Source organism: Spea bombifrons, chromosome 1 (assembly GCF_027358695.1).
Source record: "Spea bombifrons isolate aSpeBom1 chromosome 1, aSpeBom1.2.pri, whole genome shotgun sequence".
Lineage (NCBI taxonomy): Eukaryota > Metazoa > Chordata > Amphibia > Anura > Pelobatidae > Spea > Spea bombifrons.
Genome location: NC_071087.1, coordinates 78427564 through 78443189, shown reverse-complemented (window position 1 = coordinate 78443189; position 15626 = coordinate 78427564). Strand labels below are relative to the sequence as shown.

General features: G+C 39.7%; 1 protein-coding gene across 3 annotated transcripts in view; it reads right to left on the bottom strand.

Moving 5' to 3' along the window:
- The window catches only part of ARID3A (AT-rich interaction domain 3A), a 31732-nt gene that overhangs the window by 4594 nt on the left and 11512 nt on the right, over nt 1-15626 (bottom strand). For all 3 annotated transcript variants that reach the window (XM_053464607.1, XM_053464616.1, XM_053464624.1), the window contains exons 4-7: nt 5231-5303; nt 4211-4394; nt 3731-3981; nt 2908-3168 (exon numbers count right to left, since the gene is read on the bottom strand). In XM_053464607.1, the coding sequence (XP_053320582.1) occupies nt 2908-3168; nt 3731-3981; nt 4211-4394; nt 5231-5303 (769 nt within the window). The remainder of the gene's footprint in view (nt 1-2907; nt 3169-3730; nt 3982-4210; nt 4395-5230; nt 5304-15626) is intronic.

Sequence of the window (15626 nt, the reverse complement as noted above, 5' to 3'; positions counted from 1 at the left end):
TTGGAGCGTAGCCTTAAGTAAAAACAAACATCAGAACTGACCAGTGGCTCAGGTGTTGTCCATCCATCAACAATACAACATTTGCTTTGAAATAAAGTCATAAAAAGTTACTCTGCAGTACTTTTTTCTCTTTGTGTTAAAGTAAAATGTCTGGTGAAGACAGATTATGCATTCAGGTGCAGCTCTTCAAGTAGTTTGAATATCACACACACAAAAAAATTATATCGTTTAAACCAGAGGTTCCCAAACTTACTTGGCTTACTGCCCCTTTTCAGAAAAAAATAATTACTTAGCGTTCCCCCAGTTGCTCCCGAGGCTATTACCCCCCCTTGATTGTTTCAGCATTGATGCGTATTTAATTCCTTAAGGAATAATTTTTTTTTTTTACCCTTCGTGACAATGCAGTTTAGCTGTAACCCCCCCCCCCCATTTACTGTACCCACTCAAAATTATCTTTTCAGGGCTTTCTTTAGACACCAAAACCCACACACCTTTTCTGCCTTATTTGAAAATACTTTTTACCCATCTACAAAATGTAATGAAAAACATGCTACAGTAATCAGATTCTATTTGTCCTGGGTTTAGAAATATCCAATGTTTTTATGTTAGTATAAGTAGTGTACTGCTATTTCATAACCATCCTGCGTCCGTGTACTATTTGGGACGTCTTTCAAGTGGGCCAAATCAATTTACTCCCATCAAACCATATATTTTATTGAAACCTAGAAACCTCAGGGTATTTTAAATGCTGGTATTAGCACTTTGTGGTAGTAATTGGGAGACTGCAGTACATGTTATAACCCTGCAGAGAGCGCTTAAAGGCATCAGATCCTCTGGGAACTCAGTTTTTACCAGGCACAACCTTATGAGAGATGCAAATGCATGGGGGGGATTCTGTAAAATCCTCCCAAATGCATTTGCCCCTTTCCCCACCCCAGCAAAACGCCATGCAGAAGATGCACTCCCATCTAGTCAGCTCCAGTGCTTTCTCTGGTGAAGGCTGCATGCATGAGTCTGTTCAGACCCCAGTGCCCGTTTGGAAAGTGCTACAATTGATATCAATGGAAGCAAATATCTGTTATTAATTGACAGCTCCAAGAAGCCAAACAGTGTCAAAAAACATTAGGTCATTGTGGAGCAGCTTTTGCAGCAGGACTGTGACATATAGGTCAGGCAAGCGCTTTATTCTTTATTTTATTTTTCCTTTTTGGAGAAATGCATATTAAAGTAGTCAAAGTACTTTAATATTAATTCATGTATAGTAGGAATGTTAGGGTCATTAGACTGCCCCTTTAAAGATATCATACATTTGAATTCAAATATACTGCTATGCAGACTACTGAAGAAAGGATTGAAGACGTTATATTGTTGTTTTTATGCTGGCAGTAACTAGAATCATACAAATAAGCACATTTCTTTTAAAGATATGTGGCACTGGTTGTTCTAGCTACCCAGTAAGGTTAAACATTCAATCTGGATACTAACAGATACTTAGATTTGCAATTATAAAACTAAATTTGCAACTTCTTCAAAGTATTTTTATATAAAATGCTCTGTAATATATTTACAGGGCAATAAAATATATGGGCACATGTAGGCCTGCATCTTTCACCACATGTAAGAGTTTTTTTTTAACAGAGGCATCCAGGACATTGCAGTTACTCGATACCTGCTGGTCAGCTGTTTTTTTTTTTTTAATGATTTTATTTTTATACACAACTTTGCAGCTGATGAGTACCCATATTATATACTATGGTGATCCCAGTAAGGTCCACCAGGAGCGGTACATATTTGGCTTCTTGGGCCTTCTTGCCAACTATGAATTGCATACATAGCCGACACACTGAGATATTGTTGAAAGGACTGCACAGAACATTCATATGGATCTCTCTCATTACGACAACTCGGCTAAGCCATAAGCCAGGTTTTTTTTTTGTTTGTTTTTTTTTTATTTTTATTTAAAAGTAGCAATCCTCCCAGTTTGTCATACCTTGTAAAGTCTAAACCATTGAATATAATAAAAGCAATACATAAAAAGCTGCTAATTTGATATGGTCGGCTGACAAGGAATCAGCGGAAACAAAGGAAGCTCAGAATTGAGTATCCTTTGTACTGGGACAAGGGCAGTAACCACGCAGCTGATAAATGACCAGAGCTGTGTTTACACTGTTATTATCTGAACTCACTGAACCATGTATCAATGCCCTTAGAATTTGGCCTTGCGCCCATCAGGAACTCAAGGGAAAGGAACAGCAGTTAATTGAGATGTTGTCCAGCCACCAGCTCAAATGCTTAAATCATAAACCAAGACTCTGAGCTAGCTACAGTATATGGACAAAAGTATTGGGACACCTGACAGGAACTTTGATGACATTTCATTCTCAATGCATCGACATTAATATGTAGTTGAACCCCCCCCCCCTTTCCAGCTATAACAGCTATGGAGTGTTTGTGTGAATTTTTGCCCATTCAACCAGTAGAGCATTTGTGAGGTCAGGCACTGATGTTGGATGAGAAGGCCTGGCTCGCAATCTCCATTCCAGTTTATCCCAAAATTGTTTTATGGTTTTGAGGTCATGGCTCTGTGTGGGCCAGTCAAGTTCTTCCACCTCACAAATGCTCTACTGGATAAACGGGAAAAAACTTCCACAGAAAAACCTCCACAAAACTCTTGTGGAAATCGTTATAGCTACAAAGCGTGTAATTTTACATTAATGTCTGTGTGTTTAGAATGCAATGTCATCAAAGTCCATGTTGGTGTAATGGGCAAGTGTCCCACCACTGAAAGCTCAATAAATGGGTGGAGGCAACAGAAAGCCTTTGGTTTTTAGAGAGATTGACTGAAGAAATATATATCCCTGCTTTACAAGTTAAATACTTGGAGAGAGAACACCCAATCACTCTTACCTTGGCTGTTGATGCGGATATTCATTGGAAGCTGTGCAGTCATTGCAAGGAGATTGTGCTGGATAGCTCTCTGCATCAGTCGTTGTTGTTCCTCTGTTCCAAGAGCCATCTTCTTCTCCGGGGGCTCACCAGATTCCAGCTTTTCTCTGAGCTGCTCCAGTGCTGCTGCCTGGGCAGCAACCTGGGCAGCCACCATGGAGTGTCCAGCCAAGTTGACAGGGATCCTTGGGGGTCCTGTCAAGGAGATTGGAGAGTCCTCCTCTGAAAAAGACAGAAATACCATTTTATGTTGAAAGCTCTGGTCTGTAAACATCATGATATGTTGCCGAACTGATGCTTTTGTGTATTAGCACACTGCTTTTTCAAACATTTAAGAATCAAACAGCTCTAACATATTACTTAGAAGATGAAGCGACACAACTTGAACATTTTCCTAAGGCAGGATTGTACGTGCTACTTAAGGTCTGCAGGACAAGCTGCAGATGCGAGCTGACCTGAGGGTCCAATACTCTTCAGAGGGAGCCACCTAAGGTAGACTGGCCCACTCGCGGAGAAGGGAGCACAGTGGATTCACGTAATGCTATATTAAGTGACCTGGTGGTCACTCTCCCAGCTTATTCTGGCCCTCTGCACCAGCAAAGTTGAATAGTATTGTTCTAAGGGCTACAGATTCTTACCTAAATCCCATAAAGCCTTCACCAATATGGTTACATAAACAAACCGCATTAAACCTCAGGGTTTTCATTACTACACAGTCAATCATATTAGAGTTAGAGTAACTCAAATTACCTGTATATAGCTTCCCCTGTGCATCCCAACTCACCTTTCTTTATCTTGTGCATTTGAGGTAGGGAGCTACCATTTGTTGCAGCAGTACCAATTGCCATGGCTGACACTTGCATCTTTGGGGGTGAAAGCAAATTTGGAGCTCCACTGGGTGAGTAAGTGAACAAGGAGCCCCCAAAACTCTGTCTGCGACCTTCCCGGCGATTACTGTCTATGGCAGCCTGCAGTTCATTGGGATTACTAAGGCCACGCTTCTCACATTCGTAGGGATACAAATACTTCATATATCTATTAAAAAAAAGTGGATACAAATAAAAATTCAAGGAGAGAGTGGGCTGTATTAGGAGAACAAGAGGTCACAGCTTTTAGAGGTAAAGGACATAAAAGATAATGCTGGGGGATATGAACGCGTCTATCCCGTCAATAACCCATCCGTCACATGGAGGTGGAAGAGCAAGATCCATGTCCCACGGACATTAGCTCAGTAAACATCTTACACTACATGGTGCATACTTACTGTGTTCTCAGGGTGAAGGCTGCACTGGTGATTGAGGTAGGCAAATTGAGGCCTTTGGTGATTTCTCGCCATAGTTTCTTATTGATAACTTCCACCAAACCTCCTTTCTCGGTCACCAGGACATATAACATATAGAGGTCCAGGACCTGCTTAGCCATGATGGGGATTCTATTCACAGGGGTCCCTAAGAGAGATGGCATATCATAACTATAATTCGGGTCTCGTACAGCAGAAGACAACCAAAAAAAAAAGTTTTTATATCCAATGAGGATAGTATTTAGGACACGTTTAAATATATATATATATATCTATATATCTCTAGAATATAAGTTTGCAAGCAGGCCCCAAATATTTGTGTAAGTCTGTAAATTCTAGTTGTCATAGCCCTTGAATATACATATTGCAATAAGTGATGCATAAATTGTTGCTGCTATAAAAGGAGAAGAGAAACAAACATGAAAGTCTGTTACTCTACAAAACTGTACAGAAGTCCTTAACCCCTGAAATAGTGTTACAAACAAGAAAGCGATAACACCCATATATTGTTTTGTGATACAGTACACTGTGACAGGCTGCACTAAATTTACAACCAAGTTTGAAGTACATTTCAACTTACAGGCATCACACAGCATTAAAGTATAACTCTAAACATTCTCATTGCTCCTTTTACATTTAAAACAGTCCAATGTGTTATTTTTATGCTCAGCACAGCAATAGAGGCGCTAACTCACCCCCTCCCTTCCAGTAGCCCAGCATATTCCACTAATTGCTCTGTTGATAAGGGCAAGACCCCCTGGGGCAGAGGGCGGGTGGGGGTCTGGAATGTTGCATTCCCACAGGTGGGTGAGGCCAGTTATGGCAGACTCTGCCCCCAGCTCGAATTCCAACACTCCACCCCCCCAATTCAACACATATACATACATACATCCAGCATCTAATGTGAAATTAAATGTAGTACAAATTATCGAAGGTTTAGTATGTCTTTCAGGAAAATTAACACAAGAAACTGGGTGCACTTACCTCTCTTCTGCATGAAACTGAACAAGTCATCCAGAAATTCTTTTCTTTTGGGGTCCCCATCCAATTCATAAAGCTGTTTGAGAAACAGAGTAGAGTAGTTAAAATGATAGGGATGATAAGGGAGGAGAGGTTCATAGAGAAAGCCAAAAGGCAACCACAAAGATTTTTTTCAGGAGGTGTAAGCGAGAGCTGAAGGGAACGCAAACATAAAACGATTTACTGATAAACAATGCACATTGGGGGGCAATTGCAGGACTAATTATATACCCCAAAAGTTAGTTCTGTCAACACCACATTTACAGTCACTCAAGAAAAGGACACATTTTATAGAAGTACAATAACCCTACATTTACTTCCACATCACTATATATATATATATACACACATGCCTAAGCATCCATTTAGAATAATGGAGATGGAAGCTATAAGCAATTGGCAGTCTTGAACTTTATATTGGGTTAGCAAGATACTACCTACCATAGCCAGGGCTGGGAAAAGTCATACACAATTTCAAATAATGCCATAGGGTTTATTTACTAAGAGTGATTTCAACTCACTTAATTTTGGTTTTCGTTTTGAAGGGCCATACCTGGCAATATTCTCCAGCAAGGAGGGCTAAGCTGGCCCTGAATAATGCATAATTCAATATGGAAGGAGAGAATTCACCAATTTAATTATACAAACACAGAAGTTTTTTTAGTCATGAACATTACTATTTTGGCAGCCAGTATTACCTGGTTTCTGGGATCCATCCAGCCCTATAACCAAGCCACTTAAACAGAATGCACTCCCCAGCATAGCACAAAACAATGACTTTAATAAACGCTCCCAGTTGCAGAATAGATCAACTAATAACCATGTATCAAAACAGAAGCTGCATATTACTAACAACGCACACGTACATTGTCCGGACTTCATTGGATACAAGACAAGGTCAACACAGGGCTCAACAAACCCCAGCATGGCAACTAGAAGCAACTTCTTGGCGCATAAGGTTTTGTAGGACAAGGGGAGTAAAAACTGGCCTGGGCTAGCATTGTGAACCTGGCAGCCTACGTGTTCCTGCGGAGTCACATAACGTGCACTACGTGACCCCGCTGGGTGCCTCACTGCAGCCCCTCCCCCCGCATGAAAGCAGTGGGTGCCGGATTCACAATGGCAGAAGATAGGTGTGGCAGGTCTCTACGAGGTGTGGGGGGTAGCGTATGTATGTGTATGAGTGCATACGGTCGTGTCAGTGTGTATATGTATCGTGCTGTAATCAGTGTGTGTGTATACTGTAATATTAGTTTGTATATGTACATACGTATAGTACTAGATATAGTGGTACAGTATGTCTACTGTATTGTAGAGCCAGATTCAGTATGTATGTGTGCATTTTTACAGAAGTATAGTGTTATCCAGTGTGTGCATGTGTATAAGAGCGTAGCGTTAGCCTGCATTGTGTTGTGTATACCAGTTATTATATTGTGTTACCAGTACAGCATTAACATGTGTATATGTCAGCATATAGTGTGTGTATTAGTGTATGGTGTTAGCATCTGTGTATGCAAGTATAATGGTTAAACATACAAGCTTGAGTCTTAAGGGCTCTTTTACACCATAGTCATGAAGGGGTTAACGGCAGTACTGAAAAAAAAGGTGTGTTTTATGTTGTATTGTCCCAATATACATCATTTAACCGCAGACTATAGGGTAATATATGAAAATAAAAACATGATGTGGGGCGCTCAGTTGACTCTAAATTTTTTGGCTGGCTCATAGATCGAAATAAAATTTGCCAACCCATGGTTTAGCTTTTTACAAGCCTATCTCAGGCTATTCAGTCACACCTAAAGTGTAATTAACAAAACAGCAGGTGCAGAACTGAAAATTTCAATCCACTTAGCAGGAACAGCCAAGATGTGATCCTCACCACAAGCTCTATACTCAACAATACTATGCTCAAAGATTAAATTGAAGTCTGTGATGCCAATCTAGCCACACACAAAACCCTCTTCTACGATAAGCAGCCAAGAGCAGTGTGTTTCTTCCCAAAGACTTGGCTCAAATCCTTGACAGACAAGCAGTAGCAATGAAGACAAGTGACTAGCAACAACACAAGTATACCTTAAATCAGGGCTTGACAAACCCCGGGTGCCAGGGCAACTAGCAACCACTTCCTGCGCCATGATGAATCCATTGGATCGGGTACTGTGAAGCACCCAGCGGGGTCACATAATGCACGCTACGGGCCCCCGCTGGGTGCCAGTCGTTTGCTTCAACACGCAACTGCAGGAAAGCATAGTGTGCCGGATTGACGATAGCATAAGATAAGCAGCGGCATGACAGGTGAGAGGGAATAGTGTGAGTGCGTGTACACTATAGCGACAGAGTCAGTGTGTGTACGTGTGTAAATGTATAGTGCTAGAGTCAGTGTGTGTATACTGTAGTGTCAATGTGTACGTGTGCGATATGTATGGTGCTGCAGTCAGTCTGAGTGTACTAAAGTACTTAGCTCATAGGGCACTAGTATATATATATATATATATATATATACACACATATATATACACATATATATACATATATATATATACACACATATATACACACATATATATATACACACATATATATATATACATATACATATACATACATACCGTATTGGCCCGAATATAGGCCGCACTTTTTCCCCCCACTTTAAGTCTTTAAAGTGGGGGTGCGGCCTATATTCGGGGCCTAGCGCCCGACGCCCGGGACATGCAGGCAGCGGGGGTCAGGATACAGATCCCCCGCAGCAGTGCAGGGGACCTGCATCCTACTCTCTGATACGCTCAGACAGCCTCCCCTGCCAGCACTTTCCACGGGGGGGAGTGCCGGCACGGGAGGTTGTCTAAGCGCATCGCTGCCGGTGAACGTCCGCATGATGCATTTTACACCCCCCCCGACTTACCAGAACAGACTCCTGGGTGTCTTGCAGGGCCGGCGGAAGACATCTACGCAATACGCGTATACAGCTGAGTGCTGGCACCGGGAGTTGTATACACGACGTGCGTAGATGTCCCCCTCCGGCCCCGCAAGACACCCAGGAGTCTGCTCTGGTAAGTCGGGGAGGGGGGGACAGAGTGGCAGCATAGGTTGGGGGGGGACAGAGTGGCAGCATATCTCGGTGGGGGGGGAGAGGACAGAGTGGCAGCATGTTTGTTTGGTGCTTTTTTAAAGAAAAAAACTCTTTAAAAAAAGCACCAAACTTTTAGGGTGCGGCCTATATATATATATATATATATATATATATATATATATATATATATATATATATATATATATATATATATATATATATATATATATATATATATATATATATATATATATATATATATACACACACACACACACACTTGTATTGTACCAGGACAGTCAGTGAAGCTGGGAAGTGAGAACAGCCTCAGCCATATTGACTTCCATCACTAAATGTCATTGCGCAATATGCTCAGTAACGCCACACTGTGCAGCGCCTGCCCCTGCTGTATAAGTAAATATAAATAAATGATGAGAAACTGCTCTACTCCACTTCCCACGATTAATTATTTAACCAGCTGTCGGGGGAGGTGGGGGATACAAAATAAAAAAAAGTGTGTGTGCAGGGCAAAGGTAGAGAGATGGAGCCCGAGGGATTCCTTGGAAATAGAACTAAATAGTAAAATGAATGACATAAATTTCTATGGACATTTTTAAGAGTATGTCCAATACAATTTTTTGGCACTTTACAATAATTTGAAGCCATGTTCCACCTGCTTCTATTCAAGGACTAATTACTGAATTTAACATGAAACCGTACGGCATTTTTGCTGTGATTCTTAGCAGAAACTTATTTTAGTCGGGGGCTTCCATGGGCTTCAATCAAGGCAATGTTGCCATATTCAGCAATGCTGTACAATGGGATGATGTCATATCCTGGTGATCAGTCTAAGGTCTGATTACATTACTCACGCCTACAAAGAGAACAATGCTGTATACAACAGCATACAAAGAGATTTATATAAAAAACAAACACGGATGAACTACAGGTGCATGGAAAAATAAATATTTATATTTCTCAGCAAATCACGTGACTGCTTCCCTTTCCCAATGCAAAGAAGCATTAACTAAACTGGAGTTTGCTGTATACTTGAACATTTCAACAGTTGACCTCACAATGTCAAAACTGTGGAGTGATTTTCTGTCCTTCTCCAGGGCCAGCTCAGCCATTCGGGTTGGCTCTTCACGCCGCACAGTACAGACAAAGTGTAAAGCACTCCTGCGAGTTTAGCAAACACATCATAGTATGTCAAATGCGTACACTGAAATGTGCCAAAATGTCATGCTTCCTATGAGGTAAAATTATGTAAGCAGAAGACCTCAAGAAGTGTTTTGTTGATAAAACACCGACTGTCACTATGCATTTAGTCATATGTTTGATACCAATAAACCAATAAGCAATAGATCCGAAGGAGCATGCATTCTGTCTATGTGTTGCTCATGCAGACCCCCTCCTCCTTCACAGACCTGTTCAGCAAGTTTAGGCTCCAAAAGAACACTGTGCGGTGGTGTATGTTGGCGTGCACACCATGTTGTCTTGTTTTGCAGACATATAGGAGTGGTCACACGCACCAATTTAGACAACAATTACTTCAAAGAAAATGTCTGCATCTTGGATATACAAAGACTCTGTTTCATTGTGCTTAAGGACCAATGTCCACTGACATAGTTAAATCAGGGCTTGATTTACTTCTGAGGAAGTAAGAGAGAGGAGGAGGGTTTAGTGTGTGTATGCATAGTTATAGTGCTGGAGTAAGAGTGTGTGTGTGTGTATACAAGTACAGTGTATGTATGTGTATTGTATGTAGGGTTTGTCACTCTGCGTGCGTGTTATTTTATGTATGTATGTATGTATGTATGTATGTACAACGCCACAGTCAGTGTATGTAGGTTTATATGAGTGTGGTGTTAATTTGTATGAGTGTATGGTGCTGTGTGTGCTAATTGTGTAAGTATGTCAGCATATAGCGTTAGAGTGTATGTGTGTGTATTAATTTATTGTGTTAGCATGGGCGTGCATTAATGTAATGTTACTGTACAGTATTTAGTCTAAGTGTGAGTTACAATATATCAATTAAATGGATTCGTGTTTTCAGTATAACTTATTTATACTCGCTTTATTAAATGCATTTTATATATTTTCCAAATATTTAATATTCTGATAAATATATTCTTAGTAGGATATATCTTAATGATAATATTTATATATATTATGGGAACATATGAGGGTGGAATATCACCTTATAAGTGAGATATGGCCAGAATGTTTTTAAACCGGAAGGAAGGGGGGGGGGAGTCTTACATTTTTGGCTGGATTCTAGATCTAAACCAATTCAAATAAATCTCAGTGTAAAATTGTAAAGGCTTTTTTTTTTTTTCCTACCGCAGTCATTACACTTAAATGTTTAACTCAATAAGTGGCGTTGGTACTGAAAAAAAGACCAAAGGCCAAAGAGTTATGATGAAGACTGAAAGAAAAATGGAGAGGGGGGGTGTAATGTTCAAAGTGATAACCTAGCAAACTACTCAAATGAAGCGAAAAAGCAAAAACAGATGAATTTATTCAAATATTTACAGAATCATCTTTAAAAACTGTCCCGGGGCTCATCACACACCTTATACCTGTCAGAGCCAACCGCAATCTGTAACTGTATAAGCATTCTCTCTGCTGGTTCCGTAAATTAAAAAAAAAGAGAAATGAGAGCAAAGAGTGTTGAGAATTTAGAGAAGTCAAACTAAAATCTGTTAAAGTTGTTATTTTAAATGTATGTTGACATGTGACTTTTAAGAGATACTAGGAAAGTCTTTTTGGCTGGGTATCAGATTATACAGCATGAAATGAAGCTTTAAAAAACGGGAGTGCCTTTTCCTCGCTAGGCTGTTAATTGTTGTCCATTGATAAGCTGGGGAGACTGGATCTTTAAACAGGTTAGCGGATAGTCACAGGGAAAAGATGCTTGGATTATGTTTTAAAAAGGACCGCTTAATCGGGAATGAAGAGGCGACTATCATGTCGGCAAACCTAGCAAAAAGCAACTGACATGACATGTCCCATTAATAACGATGTATTATAACAGGCCAGCGGGTCTCTAGTGTAACCAATCGCTTAGGTCAGACAAAATCCTTGTTGCTGCAGCTACTACTTCCTTGGCAAAGTGCCAAGTGCAACTGCAATAGATTATGTCTGTTACCAGATTCTTATTCCAGGAAGTGCCAAGGAGGACCAAAATCACATTTACCGTAAGCCAGTCAGAAACAGGAGACCCAAGTCAGTAGAGTGTTTGAGTGTGTGTATTTTGTATTCAGAGGGAACGGTTTCCTTTTTTTCACGGTTTTTAAACCGATGCAGTAAAAGCGGGCATAGGACTTTTTTTTTTTTTTTTTTTTTAATCCATACTGCTACTTCTTTTTCTGAATTGAATTAACCTTTTCTAATCAGGTCCTCCACAAAATAAAATCCAGGCTACATCCAACAATCTTTCATCATGTAATAGTTGGGGATGAAATACACACATATTATATTATATATATACACACATATACAAGGGTTATGCTTAGGACATCATGCAATATTAACCGAGAGAATCATTTTTCTTATTTTCCTTTTTAAATAATAGTAAAGATGAACCAATGTGATTTTTGAACTTACTCCTGAATTGGATTATATGGGCAGGATTTCTTAAAAGCCCACAAAACAATACCAACAAAAATCCAAAATAAAAAAAAATATTGCATAAAATAAAAAGTACAAACTGAGATATGCATTTCAGCAGCAAAGTTTTGTGCAAAATTCACAAGCTCCAATAAATAGGATGTTAAACATTCTATGGCAATTGTGCAAGTCTTGTTTAATAGATTCTTGGCGTAATTCACATTCTGGAGAACTCTGTTACAGGACTAGGTATATATATCGTTTCTGTTATACAGTGGGTTTCCCTTATACATATTACTATCCTGTATCATGCGGGGCAACAGTCTGATAAATTTAAAGGTAAAACAAAAAACACCAGTTGATCAGTCTGTCTATAGAAAGCTACCAAAGCTTAAGATGTTGCAGCTAATACAGTTCTTTACCATCTGTCGCGTTACAGCTCTAACACAATTTTCTGATCCTCATTCATGTCACTTTAAAAGTAAAACTACCACAAACGTTACATGCATTGGGCAAAATATTATATACTGTGTGTTAACAGTATTGTATACCACTTAATTTTCATTGAAAGTATCATTAAGATCTTCATACATTTACGCACCTTCCTTAAAGAGATAGTTTTTTGTATTTGTATTTAAATGTTCAGTAGTTTTTTCATTTAAGGAAGGTGCACAAATGTATGAAAATCTGAATGATTTTGTGTAATGCATATGAACTGTTCTAGGACAAATTCAGCAATGTTGACTGGCAGACAAAGGGCTGCATGTGGTTTCTCAACAACACGAGTGTTATTACAAGTTAGAAAGAGGTATTTAAAATATCTTTATCGATGCATAGGCTTTCCATGATAAACGGCATTCAGTGCCCAAGCCCAGTTTTGAAAGCTTTGGTGCCACCGGTAATGTTAATGAAGCCAATCCATTACTTTAGGAGAACAAATCCAGCACCCCTGATGAAAAAGTGCTCGCAGGAGGAAGCTTTTGGGTAAGGCATCGTTAGATTTCACATTAAAACGCTTCCCGGTTCACAATTATGTATAAAAAATTGAGAAAGCCTGCCCTACTTTGCCATTCTTTGGGGGAATGAAGACCAGGGATGACTGCCTATTAAAACATGTAGAAAGTATACAATGTGCACAGCCCTCATTGTCTACATGAGGCGACATTGAAAGAAAAATACTCGATATTACTGCATAGCGCAGCACGCAACAATTGCGCAGTTCTGGTGTGTATGCTGAGTGAATTTAAAAAGGAACACATGACACTAATCTGAATTCCAGAGCACATAGTTCACCAAGTTAGGGACTGGGAGGGGAGACTACTGGACACAATAACATGAGACACGAACGAGAAGCTACTGGCCATACAAAGCCACAGAGTGGAAGCCTGAGAAGCCGTCCCAAAAATAGATATATGTTGAGTAAAAACACGCATGACAACTATAATAACCAACCTCCTATTCTTGGCCACGGAAAGTTATTTTTCAATTACTTTTTCAGAATACGAATGGATTGTATATTTAGATATGAAGTGAATAGACCACAAGTCCATGTCATTGTCCAAAAACACACCACAAAAAATATGGCATTTCATATCATACAATTATTTCGCCTAACCAGATCGATTTTTTTCCTCCCTCATCTAATAAGTTCAATTAACATCCAGTAGTCCTATCACATTTAATGCCTCGGTGTAGTTTCTAGTACTTTTTTTTTGTAAATAGAACATCAAAAACTCTGTTATACTTGTAGGAACAAACATACAACATGACACTACAGTAAAGCACAACGTGTAAAGCAACGCATTGTTGGAGGCCAGCAGGTGACTGCAATTATACCAGCACCAACAAGGTTTAAATGGAGCGATGACGACTATAACATACAGTTCCACATGATTGTATTTTACAGGAAACACATAAAAAGAGGCTAGTCACAGCTTACAATGTAAATAACCATAAATATTATATTATAGTATGACAATGCCTTAAAACGTAGAAAGCACTTTTACATCTTTCAATATTTTCTTTTACAAAAAGGATTACAATTATTAGGACTGAAGCACGAGCTGCAATTTCAGTTACCATTTTAGTGCGCTTTTCCATAAACATCCTGCTTTTAGTTTATGCAACCAATTAGACATGAAATATTTTTATTATTAAAGTCGGTAACTGCAATGGACTGCTTGGACAGCGCAGGATTAATGATAGAAAATGCATCTGGGTAATGGTGTAATTAGCCGTGCGTAGTGTGATGGGAAGGGGTGCGGTGAAGGAGGTTGTGATTTAACGTATGTACGTGCAGTAGGATCGAGGATAAGCCAAAATGCAACATGTATAAATTAACGTCAGATTGTTTTAAGTTGACTATTAGAAAAGGGACGAGTTACTGAGCGTAAGACAATTAATCCTGGCTTTAGAAGGAGTGACGTGCATAAAGCCATGTTCTTATTTATAACAGGCTACATATGTTGCCACTAGAAAGACAAGCAGTTTCCACTTAGTGGTTAGGCAGTACAGAAGGTAAAGATCTATACTAGCTGCAATGAGTGGGGAAATGCTGTGTAGCAATGTGTTGATGCAATAATAGACTTCTCCTACAGCCTATAATGAGAAGACAGTAAGGGTAAGTACCAGGATACACGTTATTCTGGTAAATGATGGTCATCACAAAGTGAAAGGACTCTACAGTCTCAAGTTGGCAGCTTCTCAGTTTAGGAGCCAAACGTTATACAACGGCAATGACTGAAAACAAGCCCTTACGAAGCACAATGCATGCTGGATGCTAAATAAAGTTAAACTATAATAATGAAATAAAAGCCATTAGTATTGCACTTCACACTGGTTCAGTTAGTCATAAACACAACCTCTGGAGTGGTTGCAATGTTAAACACATATTGTGAAGCCCTGTGGCAGTTAGCATATGCTTTCCTAGCAAGTTCCACTTCTTGTTTTTGTACTAGCAAGTGAGCTATGAATGGATGATGAAGTGTTGTCTTGCTCTGTGAAGTGATGTGGAAGTACAGCATGCTTACTCAAGCTGTGAAGCTAATGATATTACAGCCAACACCACTAAGGGTGCCCTCAACAGAGCGAGCAAGGTTCAGCGAACTGCTAGTCAGCTCATCGTCAACACTGGCAGGAACGCATCCAAGGCTTTAACAAGACATCACTTTCTGCCTTATCGGACTGCACTCTACGGACTTTCTGTGACCACTGTGCTTCCTTACAGAAATCATTGCTTGTTTACATGGAGCAGAGATGTTTTGTCAACAATGAGTTTCCCACACTACATACCAGATGTATTTGGCAGTCAACATCAATCTGAATACCAGTACTGAATTCATCAATAAACTAATCTTTTCAAGTGTAATATTTAGACATTTCCATTACAATATTGGTAACTATGCACTCACATGTAATAGCTTAATTTTAAACATTCAGATTTTTATTTTTAACAAATGTGTGGACACCTAAAACCAGTCTTATTGCACAACAGATCTGCCTCAATAAGTAGTAACAGTATAAATACGACACACAAATATTAACGTATCTAGATACATCTGAAGTGCCGCAACCCTATACTGCCCTCACCACAGCTTCTGTTGGGTGGCTTTCATAGACTATTGGGACTATCCCCCATAATTACAGCCCTCTGACCCCAGCATGTAGAGGCCATGCTCT